The following is a 24,315-nucleotide window of genomic DNA, read 5'->3' as shown; positions in this document are numbered from 1 at the left end:
GGCGATTATGCATCTAATGGCAGCCAACAGAGTACGAAGAACAAAGTAAAATAAAATTTTTTATATGGTTATTGATATTACGAAAATATGAATTAAGAACAACATATAGTTAAAAATTTAGCTATTTGCTATACTGTCAATCGTTAATTAAAGTTAACCAAGCTTGGTTGGTTAGCATTAATTTTTCTGAACCAATCAAATACTTTGAAATAAATGATTAAACAAGAATCAACAGTGGCGCTAAAAATTTTTGTTCGAGTATCCATTCTTAAAAATCATTTTCATTGAATTTTTTGATAGTAAATCATAAAAAAAATTATTTGAGATAATATTGTGATAGGCCGATTCATTGATATGATAAATGTGAAAAAAATAATAATGCAATGTATAAAATTTTACAAATAACATTATTAGAATTTCTTAAAACACGACGACTGCGAATGTAACAATTAAAAATTAGTGAGATTTATATTAGAAATATATAGATTTTATAAGTGAAAATAATTAATATGTTTACTTAATATTTGTAGTATCTGTGTAGAATATAAATAAATATACTTTAAAAATATAATAAGATAGTTGTGAAATAAATAAATAGAATAAATTGACATATAACGGTTTATTTAAATAAAAAGAATTATTTAGTATAAATAAAATTTTATTACAGGATTTTTTATTATATTGGAATGAGTGAACGAGCTAAGAGTTGTTATTTACGAAGTAATAGTGATTCTTTAACAACTATTTATTTACCTGATTCTACTCCAATTTTTATAGGACGTTCTCCAGAAACAAATATTACAGATACAAAATGTTCCAGACAACAAGGTTTAATATGTTATAATTTCCAAATATTTATTACATGATTATATGAATTAATTTGTATATTGTCTTTTCTAAAATGTTCATTACAAATTTTTTTAAAATTATTATTTATTTTTTTATTAGTTAGACTATGTGCAGATTATTTAAAACATACAGTATCAGTTGAACAAGTCGGAATAAGAGCTTGTGGTATAAATGGCTTTAAAACTCAGAAAGATATTAGATCAATTGTCAAACATAATGATTACTTAGAAATTTTATATGGGAAGCATATATATCAAATTGAATTTAATCCACCGCCTAAAGAAAAGAACAATCAAAAATTTGTACGTAAACGATCTTATGATTCAGAAGATGAATCATTAAGTATCGATACAACAAATTCATTCAAAATGCGTAAGATCGAAGATGAATGTAATGCTACTATACAGGAAACAATCAATACAAATGATTATTCAACAAATGAACAAGATAATGAAGAATTAAATTCTACTGCTTCCACATCCAAAGGAAATAGTATAGATAATAATAAAACTAAAGCAATAGACTTTTGGGAAGAAAATAAAAAATTATTAATATATACTCCGTCAAATGTACAAAATCGTACAAAGGTAATATATGTTATCAAAAAAATGTAATTGAGAAAGAAATCTTTCTTAAGAGAAAGAGGAAGAGAGAAAGAGAGATTTTAATTAAAAAAATAAAAATACTATATGATAGAGAAAATAATACATAACATTAATTTTGTATTAAAATTATGTTAAAAAAATTCTTTGTTACAGATAGCTGCATACGATATGGATGGCACGTTAATAAAGACAAAATCTGGTCTTGTATTTCCAAAAAATTGTAATGACTGGCAATTGTTATTTCCTGAAGTACCAAAAAAATTAAAACAATTGTATGAAGATGGTTATAAAGTTGTAATTTTTACAAATCAAGGAGCTCTTGGTATAGACAAAGTGAAAATATTAGATTTTAAAATAAAAACTGAAAGAGTAGTACAAAAATTAGGTATTCCTATTCAAGTAAGTATCTCTACATTTCTGATGTTCTATTAATTTTAAATAATAAAAGTAAGATATTTGGTTACATTATAATAATTTTTCATTAAATATGATATTATAAATAGGTCTTTGTTTCTATTGGGAAAGATATATATAGAAAACCAGCACCAGGAATGTGGAATGAATTAGTCAATTATGTATGTACCATATCAGAATATTTATATTTTTTGACAATGTATATCATTATTATAATGATATAATTATATTTTTTTTAGAAAAATGGAGGTTTGAACATAGATAAATCAAATTCTTTTTACGTTGGAGATGCAGCAGGTCGACGAAAAAATTGGGCACCTGGTAAAAAAAAAGATCATTCTAAAGTAGATCGTTTAATGGCTATCAACATAGGCTTACTATTTCAAACTCCAGAAGAACACTTTCTTGGACATAAAATTGTACCATATGTTTTACCTACATTTGATCCAAAAGCACTGCTAAAAGATGATAATATTTGTCATCCTACTGATGCTAAGATTACTTCGAAACAACAAGAGGTATGTATTTAATAATATAAAACTAATATAATAACGATATTTGATCGTATATAAATAATAATTATTTTATAAATATAACAGATAATAATCTTGATTGGTTGTCCTGCTTCTGGGAAATCTCATTTTGTAAAACTTTATTTAAACGAATATGACCACATTAACAGAGATACTTTGGGTAGTTGGCAAAAATGTATATCTGCTATGGAACAATCTTTGATTCAAGGAAAACGTGTTGTCATAGATAATACTAACCCAGATCCTGCCTCACGTGAAAGATATATTGTAGTTGCAAAAAAATATAATGTCCCCGTAAGATGTTTCCTTATGACAACAAGTACTGAACATGCCAAACATAATAATAAGGTAAAATAAATTTTGTTAAATGTATCTTAATTTTATTTACAAACTTCTCATATTACTTTATCTTTATTTTTCAGTTTCGTGAGTTAGTTGATTCTAGTCATGCCAAGATTACTGATATCATCATAAATTCTTACATGTAAATAAAAATAAATTTTTCAAATTACTGATCATATTTTATTAAAAATGTACTATATTGTATTTGTATTTTTATTTATACTTTATTAATATTTTGCTATATATATTTTTTTTTTCAGGAAAAATTATATACCACCAACTTTAGAAGAAGGTTTTACAGAACTTGTAAAAATTAATTTTGTTCCACGATTCTTCTCTGAAAAAGATAAAGAATTATACGAAATGTACTTACTTGAAAATTAATTATATTTATTGATATTAAATGTAAGAAACATAATTTTAAACTATCATTACAATTAATTATTATAATACTATATAAAATTAATGAACATATTAGATGAAAATATATTTTTAACTTTTAATTTTTCAGTATTACTCTATATCCAACACCCACAAAATACTTAAACATACTAAATAATCATTAAAGCTGTTTACCATCTCTACCTCAAAACAAGTGTGACTTCGACGAATGATATGGACAAAATATAAACTATAAGTGCTATACTTGTCCATAGAATTCTAATAAATGAAATTTATTTATTTGTGAAAGTATTATCAGCAATATAGTGTTAATACTTTAATGTCTAGCTAATATTAGATTAGAAAATTTTGAAAAAATATAGAAATATGCAGCCATTCGCTCGGTAGTACTTGTATTTTACGGATTTTAACATTTCACAGGTACTACCGACCCAGGTCCCACCGCGTGGAGGTAGCTGCATCTGGGGACCCACGAGCTAACGGGGGCTCTACTCTATAATTCGCGTGACCGGCGTGATCAAATAATCGGCGTTCTATAAAACGAAGTCCCCGGTAGGACTTTTAATCGCGCCCGAACACTCCCGTAAGTGTTAGAATAACGGTGACTCTATTCTAAATTCGCGTTCGCGGCGTCCACGCACCAACCGAGAATTCAGGCGGCTAACTGGAGGAGGGTCAGTCCACGCTTACGGATAGCAATCCATACCGCTCGGCAGCACACGAACCGACACACGACCGGTCATTATTCGGTTTAGCAATCAAACGAAGTCCATTACCGTAGGACTTTTATTCGCGCCCGAGAACACCACGACTGTGCCCGCCGACACAGGCGTTAGTGTTCTTCCTATCCTACCCGTATTCCGCGCGGATATATCGAGATTCGCGAAGAAGAGGAAAAGATGAAGAGAAAGAAGAAGAGAAGAAGAAAAAGAGAAGAAGAGAAGAAGCAAATGAGAAGAGAAGAAAACAAGAGTGTGCGCACACGTGAGAAGGAAGAAGCAGAAAAGAAAGGAAAGAAAAGAATATCCGTAAGATGCAATGGAACATAGGCCCCTGTGAAAAAGATGAAATTGGAAAGAAAATATGGACATGGAAAAGAAAAGAAAAGAAAAGACATACCCGAGCAAAACCAGAGTACGAAAATCCAGCTCGATTATTCGGTACTGAAGGAAGGAGACCCGCACAGAAGCCCACGCCCAAGGGCCCATCCCAAGGGACCCACCCGACAGAAACTATAATAATTAATTATTATAAAATTATATTTTTGAATAAATAAAAATGAAAGAGCACATTTATTGCAGAATATATGGAAGATGTACGAATGAACGTAAATTGAACGCACTTCGAAATTTAGTTGGAATTTGATAGAGAAAATCTTGGAAAAAGAATGCAGCCATTCGCTCGGTAATACTTGCAGTCTATGCGTTTCCGATGTATCACAAGTACTTCCGACCCAGGTCCCACCGCGTGGAGGTTGCTGCACTTTGGGACCCACGGGCTAACGGGGAATCTACTCTAAAATCCGCGAACCGAGATGCCTTTCCGCTTCGGGAGCTTCAGATTTCTCAGCAAACTGGAGATGTATAAAACCCCGCTTACAGATCGCTCCACCGTCCACACCGTCGGCTTCAGACATCTCGAGACACGACCGGTCGTGTCTATACTTCGATTTCAAAATCAAAACGAAGTCCTCGGTAGGACTAAATCTCGCGATCGCGAACACCCACGCGCGTGCCGGCCGTCACGCGCGTAAGTGTTTTCCCTATCATTCGCGTACGGAAGCAAGGATACATATCCTTCCTGCTATATAATTCCTATATAATAGAGATTATATGCAAAGAGGTTCCTTTAACTTCCGTGTAAAAATCCCACGATGATAGGTCCATCGATCACCTAACCTGAAACAGAGTAAAAGCAGAGGAGACAAGTATATGCAAAAAGACATTTATAATCAAAAACTACCCTGTAAAAATTTAACTTCACGATGATCGATCTCTCTATGATCTAACCTGAAACAGAAAAAGAGTAAAAGCAGAGGAGATAATTATATGCAGAAATTATATGCAAAATTACATGCAAAAAGACATTAATATTATATTCAATAAATTAATAAATAATATTACAAATAATATTATTTCAATAAATACATAATAAATTCATTTATATTCAATAAATTCCCTGTAAAAATCAAATGTTGCGATTATAGATTCTTCGATGATCTAACTTGAAACAGAAAAAGATTAAGAGAAGATGAATAAAGGAGAAAGAGTTAAAAGAAAGGAGGAGAAGAAAGGAAAGAGAGAAAAATAGTTCCAGAAGATGCCGAGACGGCAGCCCGCCAAAAGGCCCACACCCGAGGGCCCCTCCCAAGGGTCCCACCCAAAACTAATAATCAATAAAAGTTAATAAAAGTAATTAATATAATGAATAACAGGATATAATGAATATTATTAATGAAAGTATGTAATTAATAAAAGTAAATAAGAATAAATAGGAACAAAAGAGAATATAAGAGCGGCAGAAAAGTTTCTGTGCGTTCTCTTAGAAAATTAACTTAGAATTTTGATGTATTCAATTTATTTATCTGTCGAAATATAACTATCAATTTAAAATGTAATTAGTTTAATGTCTAATTGCAATTAGACAGAAAATAGACTTTGGAAGAACATTGAAATATGCAGCCATCCGCTCGATAGTACTTGCGTTATATGATTATATATACAATTTAGTTATAGATTTTAGATAACATATATAATTTTCATATAGTTTTCAATATATTGCAAGTACTATCGACCCAGGTCCCACCGCGTGGAGGTTGCTGCAGTTAGAGACCCGCGGACTAACGGTGACTCTACTTTTTACTACTACTAATACTACTATCAAGAAAGCAAAGCAACGGGGCGACCTCCACTCCCGACGAATTCAAGCCTCCAAACGCTAAAATTGCAGCCCCATGCGTCTCCGCATTTGGGAACCGACTTACGCATAGCTCAACTATCCAACATCGGAAGCTTCGATCACCACTTGAGCACGACCGGTTGTGCTTTCGCGACAAACGCCGGAATCCAAAATTGAATCTACCGCAGTCACGATACTTACGCGAGCATTCCGGAAACACTCACGCGAATATGTTGAATACGTTAGAGCCAATTTAAGACTTAATCGCGCCCGAGAACACCAACGCCTTTGCCAGCCGACATAAGCGAGTGTCCTTCTATCTTGCCCGAACGGGAGAAAAGAAATCCTTCTACGCCAGAGGTAGAAAGATTCTTTAAACACCCGTATAAAAATCTAAGTCCCTCGATGGTCCTTGGGCGATGAAACGTTTGCGGCACGCGGACTAACGGGGATTCTACTCTAAAATCCGCGAACCGAGATGCCTTTCCGCTTCGGGAGCTTCGGGCTTCTCAGCAAACTGGAGATGTATAAAACCCCGCTTACAGATTGCTCCACTGTCCACACCGTCGGCTTCAGACATCTCGAGACACGACCGGTCGTGTCTATACTTCGATTTCAAAATCAAAACGAAGTCCTCGGTAGGACTAAATCTCGCGATCGCGAACACCCACGCGCGTGCCGGCCGTCACGCGCGTGAGTGTTTTCCCTATTATTCGCGTACGGAAGCAAGGAGACATACCCTCCCTACATATAAAAAGAATTATATGCAGAGAGGTTCCATTAACTTCCGTGTAAAAATCCCACGATTATCCGCCCCTCGATCACCTAATCTGAAACAGAAGAAAAATAAAAGAAGAGATACTTGTAAGAGTAAAAATTAAAAAGACAGTAAAAATTAAATATAGAAGCAAAAACTAAACAGTTAATAAAAATTGAATATAAAAGCAAAAATTAAAAAACAAAAATTAAACATTAATAAAACTTAAATATAAGAACAAAAATTATATGTAAAATTATATGCAAAAGCTTCCCTGTAAAAATTAAATTTCACGATGATCGGTCCTTCGATGATGGGTCCCTCGATGATCTAACCTGAAACAGAAAAAGTATGAAACAGAATGAGAAACAGATATAAAGAAAATGGACAAGAGAAGACAAACAGAAAAAGGAAAACAGAGGGGAAAATTTGTTATGTACGCGTGAGAAAACTAGAATTCTGAACGATGGATGTGTATCTCGAAGACCGGATCAGTCGACGAAAATCAGAATACCATAAGTGAGTCCGATTTTTCCATAGTGATAGAACGAAACCCGCCTAAGGCCCACACCCGAGGGCCCCTCCCAAGGGTCCCACCCGAGACTAATAATTAATAAAAGTAAATAAAAATATAATAAAAATGACAGCGAACATTAATGTGTCAAAGACGTTTTCTGTACGTTTTCTTAAAATATAATTTAAGAATTTTGATATATTCGATTTATTCACTTGTAAAAATAGAACTAAGAACTTAAAATGTTATTAGTTTAACGTTTAATGGAAACTAGAGAGAAGAGAGAATTTTGCAAACACATTGAAATATGCAGCCATTCGCCCGGTAATACTTGCGTTATATAATCACATATATAATTTAATTATAGATTTTACATTTTATTTAGACATAAATTTCGATATTTCGCAAGTACTACCGACCCAGGTCCCACCGCGTGGAGGTAGCTGCATCTGGGGACCCACGAGCTAACGGGGACTCTACTCTATAATTCGCGTGACCGGCGTGATCAAATAATCGGCGTTCTATAAAACGAAGTCCCCGGTAGGACTTTTAGTCGCGCCCGAACACTCCCGTGAGTGTTAGAATAACGGTGACTCTATTCTAAATTCGCGTTCGCGGCGTCCACGCACCAACCGAGAATTCAGGCGGCTAACTGGAGGAGGGTCAGTCCACGCTTACGGATAGCAATCCATACCGCTCGGCAGCACACGAACCGACACGCGACCGGTCATTATTCGGTTTAACAATCAAACGAAGTCCATTACCGTAGGACTTTTATTCGCGCCCGAGAACACCACGTCTGTGCCCGCCGACACAGGCGTTAGTGTTCTTCCTATCTTACCCGTATTCGCGTCTAGCAATCGATTATGAAACGAACCTTTCGACGATATATCGGAACCTCGCTGATATATCGAAAACTGCGAAGAAGAGAAGCAGGAAAAGAAAACCGGAACATGCGCGCACGTGAGTCCGATAAAACTCAGAAGAATAGAAAGAAAGGATATCCGGAAGTTATAATCAAACACATGCACGTGTGAAAACGATGAAATTGAATTAGAAAAGATGGACCGGACCAAAACCAGAGTACCAAAATCGAGTTGGATTTTTCGATACTGAAAGAAGGAGACCCGCACAGAAGCCCACGCCCATGAGCCCTACTCATGGGACCCACCCGAGAGAAACCATAATAATTAATCCAGAGTAATTATTACATTATAGAGCTATGCGTTTCGATGAATAGAAATGACAGTAAACTTATTGTTGAAGACACGAAAGATGTATGAAACCATGCGAAATGTAATTTCGAATTATATGGAAAAGATTTTGAAAAAGATTTTGAAATGTGCAGCCATTCGCTCGATAATACTTATATCACATAAGATTTGGACATATCGCAAGCATTACCGACCCAGGTCCCACCGCGTGGAGGTTGCTGCATTGGAGACCCACGGGCTAACGGGGAATCTACTCTAAAATCCGCGAACCGAGATGCCTTTCCGCTTCGGGAGCTTCAGATTTCTCAGCAAACTGGAGATGTATAAAACCCCGCTTACAGATCGCTCCACCGTCCACACCGTCGGCTTCAGACATCTCGAGACACGACCGGTCGTGTCTATACTTCGATTTCAAAATCAAAACGTAGTCCTCGGCAGGACTTAATCTCGCGTCCGCGAACACCCACGCGCGTGCCGGCCGTCACGCACGTGAGTGTTTTCCCTATCATTCGCGTACGGAAGCAAGGAGACATACCCTCCCTGCATATAATAAGAATTATATGCAGAGAGGTTCCATTAACTTCCGTGTAAAAATCCCACGATTATCCGTCCCTCGGTCACCTAATCTGAAACAGAAAAAAAATAATAGTAGTGCTAAATATAAGATCCAAAATTAAAAAGATAATAAAAATTAAATATAAAAGCAAATATTAAAAAGATAATAAAAATTAAATGTAAGAGCAAAAATTGAAAAGTTAATAAAACTAAAATATAAAAACAAAAATTAAAAACTTAATAAAAGTTAAATACAAAACAGCAAAAATTAAAAATTAATAAAACTTAAATATAAGAACAAAAATTATATGTAAAATTATATGCAAAAGCTTCCCTGTAAAAATTTAATTTCACGATGATCGGTCCCACGATGATCGGTCCCTCGATGATCGGTCCCTCGATGATCTAACCTGAAACAGAAAAAGTATGAAACAGAATGAGAAAGAGATATAAAGAAAATAGGAAAAGAAAAGAGAAACAGAAAAAGGAAAAAAGAGTTCCGAACGATGGGTGTGTATCTCGAAGATCGGTTCAGTCGACAAAAATCAGAATATCATAATTGAATTCGATTTTTCTTTAGTAAATGAACGAAACCCGCCTAAGGCCCACACCCGAGGGCCCCTCCCAAGGGTCCCACCCGAGAGAAGATAGAGTTAATCAACAGTTTAATCAACTATTTAAAATAATTGTTTAATCTAAAGTATGCAGCTATGCGCTGGGTGATTCTGGAATCCTGTTGGGTATCCTTCCTGTAAAAGTGAAACGAGAATATGCTATGTATTTAAATGTTCTTGTTTCATTCCCATATGCACTTTTATTCAATGCACTTTCAGTGGTCCTCACAATTGCCATATTCTATACGTTTCGAAATTATTACTTTAATATAAAACTTGATTTTATAAAAATAAAATTACGGATTTAATTGAACTTTAGAAAAGAAATATGGGAAAAATTTATTACTCGACTTTAGTAATAAAAATGTATAAAATACGTAAAAATTCTATTCGCAAACGCATGGCATTGTGAGATGGGACACGGAATGAAGAGATCTTCTTAGTTTCTGAAAATTATATTATTATTATATAAGAGCATTTTGAGTGACAACATGGTATAATTAAAATATGACTAAGAGTTATTCTCGAAGTGTTCTGTCGAAACTTCGAAAATAACTTTATAGCCTAATAGTTGCCCTCTTGAGCCACAATATGTGGGGGCCTCTTCGGCACATAGCCTCTTCTTTGCTTCGTGCCCTAACAACTACTATAGAACATTTGAACTATCGTCAACTATCGCCAAGAAACTAGAACTATCTCTTATTCTAAAACGTCGAAGAAAACTAACAACGCAACTCTAAACCAATCCTGAAACGAAAAATCGAGAAAGCATCGGTAGAGAAACGAGAATTAATATATTAATTGCTGAAAATCCTAAGCTAAAAATCGATTAACTTGTTCTATGTTCTACGCGTAGTGATTTTACAAGTCTCTTTGTCTTTTCTCTACTCTACTTTATTCTTTCAAAAGCAATGACTCTACTCTACTTTACTCTTTCAAAAGCAATGACTCTATTGAGACTTTTCTTTTATTAATAAAATTGATTAATCTTTATCTAAAAATGTAATGAAAAATCATTGGACGCTCCTTCTTACAAGCGATTATTCTAATTATTAGGAAATATATTATACAATCTCGCTTGTAATCCAGAAACTATCCATCGCGAATATCTTCTTGCTTATGTATTATTAAAATTCACGAATATCACGATTTTTGTACTATTCTCACGGGACAAAATTATTTAAAAATGCATTCAAATATTTAAAATTTCAAATAATTATTGTTAACGCGTTTAAGCAAGAAGACTCTATCCTGATCTAATAAATAAATCAAAAAATAACGAACCATTCACGAGTAAATCTCCGAAGAAATTTACTCGTGGTCACTCATTGCTCTTCTACTAATTAATTACAACCAATCGCTCGTGCCGATTCGGACCTTTCGTCCTCGACATGATTGAGTGATCGGAGGGATTTAAAAATTAACTCACCACTTAAGAAGTTCTGCGAAGGCTCCAAAACACTGCACCGCGATTTAGGTCGAAATTGAGGGTGGATGATTTGTAGTTGGTTGAAAATGAGGTAGGTCGACGTCGAAGTTGGTCGAGATCCTCTTGAGTGATGCACTGACTCTAATTCGCGGTAGATACTTATTAACGAACGGACACTGAATTTATTTCGCGAAACTCTACTATCCTTTATAAGTACAGTCTATGCGACTGTTAAAAAATCAAAAAACTACGCGAACAAACACTGACTCTATAGACTGCATTGCCCGCAGTCTACGCAAAAACACTTATGGTTTAAATCGCGCAACGCGAACGAACAAACACTGCTTCTACTTCGCAATTAATTTATACTAGCTCGGTTACATCCTTGTAACGCGCGCGATTGCAACGAGATTCTGAAACAAAAATACAAACAAAATAATTAGTATTATTGTTATAATGAAAACTGTATAAATCATTCAATAAATATATGATAGAAAAATATACTTACTTTAAGTCTTCATTAATACTCGCTCGAATTCGGTATTCTGCGAAAATTTCTAAGTCCACTCGTGGAGATAGTATTTCAAAGTCCCCAAAAGACGAGAAAATTTCTAAGTCCACTCGTGGAGATATATTTTCAAAGTCCCCAAAGGACTCGAAAATTTCTAAGTCCATTCGTGAAGATAGATTTTTAGTTCCCCAAAGATGCGAAAATTTCTAAGTCCACTCGTGAAGATAGATTTTTAGTTTCCCAAAGATGCGAAAATTTCTAAGTCCACTCGTGGAGATAGTTTTTCAGTCCCCAAAAGACGAGAAAATTTCTAAGTCCACTCGTGGAGATACATTTTCAAAGTCCCCAAAGGATTCGAAAATTTCTAAGTCCACTCGTGGAGATACATTTTCAAAGTCCCCAAAGGATTCGAAAATTTCTAAGTCCACTCGTGAAGATAGATTTTCAGTCATCAAAATACGAGAAAATTTCTAAGTCCACTCGTGGAGATATATTTTCAAAGTCCCCAAAGGACTCGAAAATTTCTAAGTCCATTCGTGAAGATAGATTTTTAGTTCCCCAAAGATGCGAAAATTTCTAAGTCCACTAGGGGAGATAAATTTTTAAAGTTCTCCAAAAGATTCGAAAATTTCTAAGTCCACTCGTGAAGATAGATTTTCAGTCACCAAAATACGAGAAAATTTCTAAGTCCACTCGTGGAGATATATTTTCAAAGTCCCCAAAGGACTCGAAAATTTCTAAGTCCACTCGTGAAGATAGATTTTTAGTTTCCCAAAGATGCGAAAATTTCTAAGTCCACTCGTGGAGATACATTTTCAAAGTCCCCAATGGATTCGAAAATTTCTAAGTCCACTCGTGAAGATAGATTTTTAGTTTCCCAAAGATGCGAAAATTTCTAAGTTCACTCGTCGAAGTCCAAAGCACAACTGAACCAGGAGCTATATGATCGGCCAAAGACCCGACATTGTTATCGTCTCCTGAAGCCGTGTATCCCCACTTCACATTTAAGTCTAAAATCAAATAAGCTGTTATATATTTGAATTAACTGTTGGTTAATACTTGCACGAATGGCATCCTTGAAATTTTTTAAGTTCACTGGTCGAAGTCCAAAGCACAACTGAAGTAGGAACTATATAGATCGGTCAAAGAGCCGACTTTGTTGTCAACTCACGAAGAAAATTATCCCCACTTTGAATTTTAGTATCAAATCAAATGAACTGTTGTATATTTGAATTAAGTGTTCGTTAATACTTGCACGAATGGCATCCGCGAAAATCTCTATGTACTCTCGTCGAAGTCCAAAGCACAACTAAACTGTCAAAGTTGTTTAGAGGTCCGATTTTGTTTTCGACTCACAAAGAAAATTATCCCCACTTCACAATTTAATTTTAAATTAAAATATTGCTCCGTTATTGAAAAAACATTGAAATATGCAACTATTTGCCCGGTGTTATATGAGACCTTGACAACAGTTAAAGAAGAAGAGGAGAAGAAAAAGAAAAAAGAGAAAAGGTAAAGAAAGAAGAAGAGAAAAGTAGCACTGCAAAGATACTGAAACAGTAAATCGCCCAAAAGCCCACAGCCAAAGGCCCCTCCCAAGGGTCCCACTCGAGATTAATAATTAATAAAAGTTAATAAAAATGATTCATATAGTGAATAAAAGTATATAATTAATGTAATTATCAAGAGTATACAATTAATAAAAGTATGTAAGTAATAAAAGTAAATAAGGACAAATACGAATGATAGCTAACTTAAGTGCGACGGAAAAGCTTTCTATGCGTTCTCCTAGAAAATTAATTAAGAATTTTATTATATTCAAATTTATTTATCTGTGGAAAGATAACTAACAATTTAAAATCTATCGATTTAACATTTAATTGAACTTTGAGCGATATTGTAAAAATATAAAAATATGCAGCCATTCGCCCGGTAATACTTGCGTTTTATAATTATATGTATAATTTAGTTACAGACTTTAAATATAATTAAGACACAGATTTCGATATATCGCAAGTATTACCGACCCAGGTCCCACCGCTTGGAGGTTGCTGCATCTGGGGACCCACGAGCTAACGGTGACTCTATTCTCTAAGATCCGCGAGACCGGCGTGAGCAAATAATCGCCGAACAAATAAAACGAAGTCCCCGGTAGGACTTTTAATCGCGCTCGGACACTCACGTGAATGTCCGAATGACTCTATTACAAAATACGCATTACCGGCGTAATCTTATCTATATATCAAGCAAATAAAACTAAGTCCACGGTAGGACACTTAATTCGCGCCCGAACACTCACGTGATGTTAGTATCACGGTAACTCTACTCTACAATACGCGTTCCCGGTGTTCGCGAGGCAACATGAGCGAACAGGGACATCCAGTCCGCAACGGTATCCTACTGGGGATAACGTTGAGGCCGTCAGCCTCGGATGCCCACATCCCACCTTTAAGCACGACCGTCCGTGCTTTTCGTATTTCGAACAATAAAACGAGGTCCACGGTAGGACCTTTAATCGCGCCCGAACATCCACGTGAGTGTTAGAATAACGGTGACTCTACTCTAATTCGCGGTCCCGCGGGGTTGCATACACCTCACCATGGACTCAGGTGACTATAGATATAAGGTGGGTCAGTCAACGGACTGAACATCCTTACAAATAGCCATAAACCATCCTCCTCAGTAGCACATAGACCGTCTCACTCTACAGTCATCCGGTGACCGTATCACGACCGGTCATTTATTCGTTTTTAGCAATCAAACGAAGTCCATTATCGAGGGACTTTTAATCGCGCCCGGGAACACCACGCCTGTGCCCGCCGACACACGCGCAACTGTTCTTTCTATCTTACCCGTATTCGCGTCTAACAATCGAATATGAAACAAACCATTCGACGATACACTGGACCTACGCCGATGTATCGAAGTCAGTGAAGAAGAGAAGAAGAGGAAGAGAAAGAGAAGAAAAGGAAGCCGGAACGTGCGCGCATGTTACAACGACAGAACTCGGAAAGAAGGAGAGAAAAGAATATCCGTAAGATGGAGAGAAACACGTACACACGTGAAAAAGATGGAATTGAAAAGAAGAGAAGAGAAGAGAAAAGAAAAGAAATGATGGACCCGATCAAAACGAGAGTACGGAAATCGAGCTGGATTTTTCGGTACTGAAAGGAGACCCGCACAGAAGCCCACGCCCATGAGCCCTACTCATGGGACCCACCCGAGAGAAACCATAATAATTAATCCAGAGTAATTATTACATTATAGAGCTATGCGTTTCGATGAATAGAAATGACAGTAAACTTATTGTTGAAGACACGAAAGATGTATGAAACCATGCGAAATGTAATTTCGAATTATATGGAAAAGATTTTGAAAAAGATTTTGAAATGTGCAGCCATTCGCTCGATAATACTTATATCACATAAGATTTGGACATATCGCAAGCATTACCGACCCAGGTCCCACCGCGTGGAGGTTGCTGCATTGGAGACCCACGGGCTAACGGGGAATCTACTCTAAAATCCGTGAACCGAGATGCCTTTCCGCTTCGGGAGCTTCAGATTTCTCAGCAAACTGGAGATGTATAAAACCCCGCTTACAGATCGCTCCACCGTCCACACCGTCGGCTTCAGACATCTCGAGACACGACCGGTCGTGTCTATACTTCGATTTCAAAATCAAAACGTAGTCCTCGGCAGGACTTAATCTCGCGTCCGCGAACACCCACGCGCGTGCCGGCCGTCACGCACGTGAGTGTTTTCCCTATCATTCGCGTACGGAAGCAAGGAGACATACCCTCCCTGCATATAATAAGAATTATATGCAGAGAGGTTCCATTAACTTCCGTGTAAAAATCCCACGATTATCCGTCCCTCGGTCACCTAATCTGAAACAGAAAAAAAATAATAGTAGTGCTAAATATAAGATCCAAAATTAAAAAGATAATAAAAATTAAATGTAAGAGCAAAAATTGAAAAGTTAATAAAATTAAAATATAAAAACAAAAATTAAAAACTTAATAAAAGTTAAATACAAAACAGCAAAAATTAAAAATTAATAAAACTTAAATATAAGAACAAAAATTATATGTAAAATTATATGCAAAAGCTTCCCTGTAAAAATTTAATTTCACGATGATCGGTCCCACGATGATCGGTCCCTCGATGATCGGTCCCTCGATGATCTAACCTGAAACAGAAAAAGTATGAAACAGAATGAGAAAGAGATATAAAGAAAATAGGAAAAGAAAAGAGAAACAGAAAAAGGAAAAAAGAATTCCGAACGATGGGTGTGTATCTCGAAGACCGGATCAGTCGACGAAAATCAGAATACCATAAGTGAGTCCGATTTTTCCATAGTGATAGAACGAAACCCGCCTAAGGCCCACACCCGAGGGCCCCTCCCAAGGGTCCCACCCGAGACTAATAATTAATAAAAGTAAATAAAAATATAATAAAAATGACAGCGAACATTAATGTGTCAAAGACGTTTTCTGTACGTTTTCTTAAAATATAATTTAAGAATTTTGATATATTCGATTTATTCATTTGTAAAAATAGAACTAAGAACTTAAAATGTTATTAGTTTAACGTTTAATGGAAACTAGAGAGAAGAGAGAATTTTGCAAACACATTGTAATATGCAGCCATTCGCTCGGTAATACTTGCGTTATATAATCACATATATAATTTAATTATAGATTTTACATTTTATTTAGACATAAATTTCGATATTTCGCAAGTACTACCGACCCAGGTCCCACCGCGTGGAGGTAGCTGCATCTGGGGACCCACGAGCTAACGGGGACTCTACTCTATAATTCGCGTGACCGGCGTGATCAAATAATCGGCGTTCTATAAAACGAAGTCCCCGGTAGGACTTTTAATCGCGCCCGAACACTCCCGTGAGTGTTAGAATAACGGTGACTCTATTCTAAATTCGCGTTCGCGGCGTCCACGCACCAACCGAGAATTCAGGCGGCTAACTGGAGGAGGGTCAGTCCACGCTTACGGATAGCAATCCATACCGCTCGGCAGCACACGAACCGACACACGACCGGTCATTATTCGGTTTAGCAATCAAACGAAGTCCATTACCGTAGGACTTTTATTCGCGCCCGAGAACACCACGTCTGTGCCCGCCGACACAGGCGTTAGTGTTCTTCCTATCCTACCCGTATTCCGCGCGGATATATCGAGATTCGCGAAGAAGAGAAAAAGATGAAGAGAAAGAAGAAGAGAAGAAGAAAAAGAGAAGAAGAGAAGAAGCAAATGAGAAGAGAAGAAAGCAAGAGTGTGCGCACACGTGAGAAGGAAGAAGCAGAAAAGAAAGGAAAGAAAAGAATATCCGTAAGATGCAATGGAACATAGGCCCCTGTGAAAAAGATGAAATTGGAAAGAAAATATGGACATGGAAAAGAAAAGAAAAGAAAAGACATACCCGAGCAAAACCAGAGTACGAAAATCCAGCTCGATTATTCGGTACTGAAGGAAGGAGACCCGCACAGAAGCCCACGCCCAAGGGCCCATCCCAAGGGACCCACCCGACAGAAACTATAATAATTAATTATTATAAAATTATATTTTTGAATAAATAAAAATGAAAGAGCACATTTATTGCAGAATATATGGAAGATGTACGAATGAACGTAAATTGAACGCACTTCGAAATTTAGTTGGAATTTGATAGAGAAAATCTTGGAAAAAGAATGCAGCCATTCGCTCGGTAATACTTGCAGTCTATGCGTTTCCGATGTATCACAAGTACTTCCGACCCAGGTCCCACCGCGTGGAGGTTGCTGCACTTTGGGACCCACGGGCTAACGGGGAATCTACTCTAAAATCCGCGAACTGAGATGCCTTTCCGCTTCGGGAGCTTCAGATTTCTCAGCAAACTGGAGATGTATAAAACCCCGCTTACAGATCGCTCCACCGTCCACACCGTCGGCTTCAGACATCTCGAGACACGACCGGTCGTGTCTATACTTCGATTTCAAAATCAAAACGAAGTCCTCGGTAGGACTAAATCTCGCGATCGCGAACACCCACGCGCGTGCCGGCCGTCACGCGCGTAAGTGTTTTCCCTATCATTCGCGTACGGAAGCAAGGATACATATCCTTCCTGCTATATAATTCCTATATAATAGAGATTATATGCAAAGAGGTTCCTTTAACTTCCGTGTAAAAATCCCACGATGATAGGTCCATCGATCACCTAACCTGAAACAGAGTAAAAGCAGAGGAGACAAGTATATGCAAAAAGACATTTATAATCAAAAACTACCCTGTAAAAATTTAACTTCACGATGATCGATCTCTCTATGATCTAACCTGAAACAGAAAAAGAGTAAAAGCAGAGGAGATAATTATATGCAGAAATTATATGCAAAATTACATGCAAAAAGACATTAATATTATATTCAATAAATTAATAAATAATATTACAAATAATATTATTTCAATAAATACATAATAAATTCATTTATATTCAATAAATTCCCTGTAAAAATCAAATGTTGCGATTATAGATTCTTCGATGATCTAACTTGAAACAGAAAAAGATTAAGAGAAGATGAATAAAGGAGAAAGAGTTAAAAGAAAGGAGGAGAAGAAAGGAAAGAGAGAAAAATAGTTCCAGAAGATGCCGAGACGGCAGCCCGCCAAAAGGCCCACACCCGAGGGCCCCTCCCAAGGGTCCCACCCAAAACTAATAATCAATAAAAGTTAATAAAAGTAATTAATATAATGAATAACAGGATATAATGAATATTATTAATGAAAGTATGTAATTAATAAAAGTAAATAAGAATAAATAGGAACAAAAGAGAATATAAGAGCGGCAGAAAAGTTTCTGTGCGTTCTCTTAGAAAATTAACTTAGAATTTTGATGTATTCAATTTATTTATCTGTCGAAATATAACTATCAATTTAAAATGTAATTAGTTTAATGTCTAATTGCAATTAGACAGAAAATAGACTTTGGAAGAACATTGAAATATGCAGCCATCCGCTCGATAGTACTTGCGTTATATGATTATATATACAATTTAGTTATAGATTTTAGATAACATATATAATTTTCATATAGCTTTCAATATATCGCAAGTACTATCGACCCAGGTCCCACCACGTGAAGGTTGCTGTATTTGGAGACCCGCGAGTTAATGGGGATTCTATTCTTTAATACGCATTACTAGCGTAATATAATTTATATTTCGAGCAAATAAAACTTCATTTTATAAAAATAAAATTATGAATTTAAGTGAACTTTAAAGAAAAATAAAAAGTGAAACATTTATGACTCGACTTTAATCTAAGACTAGATTTTATTGTAATAAAATTATGATTTTAATTAAAATTTGGAAAAAATACGAGATTATTTGACTTTAATAATAAAAATGCATAATATATGAAAAATTCTATTCGCGTACGCGTGGCAATGTAGGATGGGAGTCGTCTCAGTTTCTAAAAATCTACATTACTACTATGTAAGAGCATTTTGAGTGACAACATGGTAAAATTAAAATATGAACTAAGAGCCATTTTCGAAAAGTTCTGTGAAACCTTCGAAAATAGCTCAATAGTCTAAAAGTTGCCCTCTTGAGCCACAATTTGTGGGGGCCTCTTCGGCATATAGCCTCTTCTTTGCTTCGTGCCCTAACCACAACTATAGAACACATTTAATAACTATCGTCACTACCGTCAAAAATTAAAACCGACCCTTATTCTAAGATGTGGAAGTAAACTAATACATCTAATGCAACTCTAAATCAAATCTGAAACGAAAAATCGAGAAAGCATCGGAAGAGAAACGAGAATTAATATATTAATTGCTGAAAATCCTAAGCTAAAAATTGATTAACTTATTCTATGTTCTACGCGTTATGATTCTACAAGTCTCTTTGTCTTTTATCAACGACTCTACTCTACTCTACTTGATTCTTTCAAAAGCAATATCTCTACTGAGACTTTTCCTTTAATAATAAAAATAATTAATCTTTAATTAAAAATGTAATGAAAAATCATTGGACGCTCCTTCTTACAAGCAATTACTCGAATTATTAGAAAATAAATTATACAATTTCGCTTGTAATCCAGAGACTATCCATCGCGAATGTCTTCTAGCTTATTAATTATTAAAATTCTCTACTATTTTCGTGAGAGAAAATTATTTCAAAATGCATTTAAATATTCAAAATTTCAAATAATTATAATTAACGCGTTTAAGCAAGAAGACTCTATCCTGATCTAATAAATAAATGAAAAATTAACAAACCATTCACGAGTAAATCTCCGAAGAAATTTACTCGTGGTCACTCATTGCTCTTCTACTAATTAATTACAACCAAACACTCGTGCCGATTCGGACCTTTCGTCCTCGACATGATTGAGTGATCGGAGGGATTTAAAAATTAACTCACCACTTAAGAAGTTCTGCGAAGGCTCCAAAACACTGCACCGCGATTTAGGTCGAAATTGAGGGTGGATGATTTGTAGTTGGTTGAAAATGAGGTAGGTCGACGTCGAAGTTGGTCGAGATCCTCTTGAGTGATGCACTGACTCTAATTCGCGGTAGATACTTATTAACGAACGGACACTGAATTTATTTCGCGAAACTCTACTATCCTTTATAAGTACAGTCTATGCGACTGTTAAAAAATCAAAAAACTTCGCGAACAAACACTGACTCTAAGGACTGCATTGCACGCAGTCGATAAAATAATATTTATTGTTTAAATCGCGAAACGCGAACGAACAAACACTGCTTCTACTACGCGATAAATTTATTTTAGCGATGCTAACACTCGATTATATCATTGCAACGTGCGCGACTGCAAAGAGGTTCTGAAACAAAAATACAAACGAAATAATTATTATCATTGTTATAATGAAAACTGTATAATTTAATCAACAAATATACGATAGAAAAATATACTTACTTTAAGTCTTCGTTAATACTCGCTCGAATTCGGCATCGTGCGAAAATTTCTAAGTCCACTCGTGGAGAAAGATTTTCAGTGCTCCAAAGGTGCGAAAATTTCTAAGTCCAGTCGTGGAGATAGATTTTCAAAGTCCCCGAAAGGTGCGAAACTTTCAAAGTTCACTAGTCGAAGTCCAAAGCACAACTGAACCAGGAGTAATAAATATTGATCAAAGGCCTGACGTTGTTGTCGTCCCCCGAAGCCGAGCATCCCCACTTCGCATTTAAGTTTAAAATCAAATCAGCTGTTATATATTTTAATTGGCTGTTCGTTAATACTTGCACGAATAGCATCCGCGAAAATTTCTAAGTTCACTGGTCGAAGTCCAACGCACAACTGAACCAGGAACTATATAGGTCGGCCAAAGACCCGACATTGTTGTCGTCTCCCGAAGCCGTGTATCCCCACTTCACATTTAAGTCTAAAATCAAATAAGCTGTTATATATTTGAATTCATTGTTGGTTTATACTTGAACGAATGGAATCCGCGAAAAATTTCTAAGTTCACTGGTCGAAGTCCAACGCACAACTGAACCAGGAATAATAAATATTGGTCAAAGGCCTGACGTTGTTGTCGTCCCCAGAAGCCGAGCATCCCCACTTCGCATTTAAGTTTAAAATCAAATCAGCTGTTATATATTTTAATTGGCTGTTCGTTAATACTTGCACGAATAGCATCCGCGAAAATTTCTAAGTTCACTGGTCGAAGTCCAACGCACAACTGAACCAGGAACTATATAGGTCGGCCAAAGACCCGACATTGTTGTCGTCTCCCGAAGCCGTGTATCCCCACTTCACATTTAAGTCTAAAATCAAATAAGCTGTTATATATTTGAATTCATTGTTGGTTTATACTTGAACGAATGGAATCCGCGAAAAATTTCTAAGTTCACTGGTCGAAGTCCAACGCACAACTGAACCAGGAATAATAAATATTGGTCAAAGGCCTGACGTTGTTGTCGTCCCCCGAAGCCGAGCATCCCCACTTCGCAATTTAAGTCTAAAATCAAATAAGCTGTTATATATTTGAATTCATTGTTGGTTTATACTTGAACGAATGGCATCCGCGAAAAATTTCTAAGTTCACTGTTCGAAGTTCAACGCACAACTGAACCAGAAACTATATAAGACGGCCAAAGACCCGACATTGTTGTCGTCCCCCGAAGCAGAGCATCCCCACTTCGCATTTAAGTTTAAAATCAAATCAGCTGTTATATATTTTAATTGGCTGTTCGTTAATACTTGCACGAATAGCATCCGCGAAAATTTCTAAGTTCACTGGTCGAAGTCCAAAGCACAACTGAACCAGGAATAATAAATATTGGTCAAAGGCCTGACGTTGTTGTCGTCCCCAGAAGCCGAGCATCCCCACTTCGCATTTAAGTTTAAAATCAAATCAGCTGTTATATATTTTAATTGGCTGTTCGTTAATACTTGCACGAATAGCATCCGCGAAAATTTCTAAGTTCACTGGTCGAAGTCCAACGCACAACTGAACCAGGAACTATATAGGTCGGCCAAAGACCCGACATTGTTGTCGTCCCCCGAAGCCGTGTATCCCCACTTCGCATTTAAGTCTAAAATCAAATAAGCTGTTATATATTTGAATTAACTGTTGGTTAATACTTGCACGAATGACATCCGCCAAAAATTTCTAAGTTCACTGGTCGAAGTCCAAAGCACAACTGAACCAGGAATAATAAATATTGGTCAAAGACCTGACGTTGTTGTCGTCCCCAGAAGCCGAGCATCCCCACTTCGCATTTAAGTTTAAAATCAAATCAGCTGTTATATATTTTAATTGGCTGTTCGTTAATACTTGCACGAATAGCATCCGCGAAAATTTCTAAGTTCACTGGTCGAAGTCCAACGCACAACTGAACCAGGAACTATATAGGTCGGCCAAAGACCCGACATTGTTGTCGTCTCCCGAAGCCGTGTATCCCCACTTCACATTTAAGTCTAAAATCAAATAAGCTGTTATATATTTGAATTCATTGTTGGTTTATACTTGAACGAATGGAATCCGCGAAAAATTTCTAAGTTCACTGGTCGAAGTCCAACGCACAACTGAACCAGGAATAATAAATATTGGTCAAAGGCCTGACGTTGTTGTCGTCCCCAGAAGCCGAGCATCCCCACTTCGCATTTAAGTTTAAAATCAAATCAGCTGTTATATATTTTAATTGGCTGTTCGTTAATACTTGCACGAATAGCATCCGCGAAAATTTCTAAGTTCACTGGTCGAAGTCCAACGCACAACTGAACCAGGAATTATATAGGTCGGCCAAAGACCTGACATTGTTGTCGTCTCCCGAAGCCGTGTATCCCCACTTCACATTTAAGTCTAAAATCAAATAAGCTGTTATGTATTTGAATTCATTGTTGGTTAATACTTGCACGAATGGCATCCTTGAAATTTTTTAATTTCACTGGTCGAAGTCCAAAGCACAACTGAAGTAGGAACTATATAGATCGGTCAAAGAGCCGACTTTGTTGTCAACTCATGAAGAAAATTATCCCCACTTCGAATTTTAATATCAAATCAAATGAACTGTTGTATATTTGAATTAATTGTTGGTTAATACTTGCACGAATGGCATCCGCGAAAATTGCTAAGTTCACTGGTCGAAGTCCAACGCACAACTGAACCAGAAACTATACAGGTCGGCCAAAGACCCGACATTGTTGTCGTCTCCCGAAGCCGTGTATCCCCACTTCACATTTAAGTCTAAAATCAAATAAGCTGATTGTACTTACTTTAATTCTTCGTTCACTCTTACAGGAAAAATATCCCGAGGGAGCTTCGATGTTTACTCGTCGGAATACGAAGAAAGACTGATCCAGTGATTGTCAAAGTCAATTAAAGGTTCGATATCGTGACGTCACAGGCATCTAAAAACCGCCATTTCAAAATGTAAATTTAAAATAAAATAAATTGTATAAATTAATTAAAAAATATATTATATTTTGATATATAAGATCTTACTTACTCTCATTCTTCGTCCACATTTACAGGAAAAACATCCCGAGGGAGCTACGATGTTTACTCGTCGGGATACGAAGAAAGACTGATCCAGTGACTGTCAAAGTCAATCAAAGGTTCGATATTGTGACGTCACACGTATCTAAAAACCACCACTTCGTAATTTAAGTTTAAAATAAAATAAATTGTATAAATTATTTAAAAAATATATTATATTTTGATATATTAGATTGTACTTACTTTAATTCTTCGTCCACACTTAAAGGAAAAACATCCCGAGGGAGCTACGATGTTTACTCGTCGGGATACGAAGAAAGACTGATCCAGTGACTGTCAAAGTCAATCAAAGGTTCGATATTGTGACGTCACACGTATCTAAAAACCACCACTTCGTAATTTAAGTTTAAAATAAAATAAATTGTATAAATTATTTAAAAAATATATTATATTTTGATATATTAGATTGTACTTACTTTAATTCTTCGTCCACACTTAAAGGAAAAACATCCCGAGGGAGCTTGGATGTGTACTCGTCGAGATACGAAGAAAGACTAATCCAGTGACTGTCAAAGTCAATCAAAGGTTTGTTTCTATTGACGTCACACGGTATATGATCGACGAAGGATGGAAGAAAGTTATTGTATATATATATCGCGTCTTAAAAGCTATGTGATACTTAACGGTATGTATAATTTTTTAAATATTACCA

The 24,315-nt window shown here is 36.1% G+C and overlaps 1 protein-coding gene and 1 long non-coding RNA gene across 8 annotated transcripts; one reads left to right on the top strand and one right to left on the bottom strand.

Annotated features, from left to right (window-relative positions):
• The first annotated feature begins 293 nt into the window (after positions 1 to 293).
• On the top strand, positions 294 to 18,106 carry LOC127066605 (uncharacterized protein F21D5.5). 5 transcript variants are annotated; one of them, XR_007782435.1, is made up of 11 exons: positions 294 to 442; positions 668 to 828; positions 949 to 1,436; positions 1,608 to 1,853; positions 1,958 to 2,029; positions 2,108 to 2,386; positions 2,468 to 2,749; positions 2,824 to 2,885; positions 3,004 to 3,148; positions 3,255 to 3,596; positions 16,412 to 18,106. XR_007782435.1 is itself a non-coding variant. In XM_051000482.1 (10 exons), exons 1-9 carry the CDS (start codon positions 384 to 386, stop codon positions 3,125 to 3,127), a joined length of 1,773 nt encoding a protein of 590 aa, XP_050856439.1. In that variant the 5' UTR covers positions 294 to 383; the 3' UTR covers positions 3,128 to 3,148; positions 3,255 to 5,291. The 5 variants fall into 5 exon arrangements, 3 of the variants coding, with proteins under 3 accessions (XP_050856439.1, XP_050856441.1, XP_050856440.1); XR_007782436.1 differs by lacking the exon at positions 16,412 to 18,106 and having other exon boundaries at positions 3,255 to 3,452; positions 3,566 to 5,291; XM_051000482.1 differs by lacking the exon at positions 16,412 to 18,106 and having other exon boundaries at positions 3,255 to 5,291.
• LOC127066606 (uncharacterized) lies at positions 7,754 to 24,315 on the bottom strand. 3 transcript variants are annotated; one of them, XR_007782440.1, is made up of 6 exons: positions 24,080 to 24,315; positions 23,847 to 23,981; positions 23,614 to 23,748; positions 20,579 to 23,515; positions 20,060 to 20,483; positions 7,754 to 9,493 (listed from the first exon to the last, which is right to left on the bottom strand). It is a non-coding gene; the product is annotated as an uncharacterized LOC127066606 (long non-coding RNA). The 3 variants fall into 3 exon arrangements; XR_007782438.1 differs by lacking the exon at positions 7,754 to 9,493 and having other exon boundaries at positions 18,946 to 20,483; XR_007782439.1 differs by lacking the exons at positions 7,754 to 9,493; positions 23,847 to 23,981 and having other exon boundaries at positions 18,946 to 20,483.

The sequence above is a fragment of the Vespula vulgaris genome, chromosome 10 (genome assembly GCF_905475345.1).
Source record: "Vespula vulgaris chromosome 10, iyVesVulg1.1, whole genome shotgun sequence".
Lineage (NCBI taxonomy): Eukaryota > Metazoa > Arthropoda > Insecta > Hymenoptera > Vespidae > Vespula > Vespula vulgaris.
Note: the sequence above shows the minus strand (reverse complement) of the source record. Positions and strands in the feature narration are given on the sequence as shown.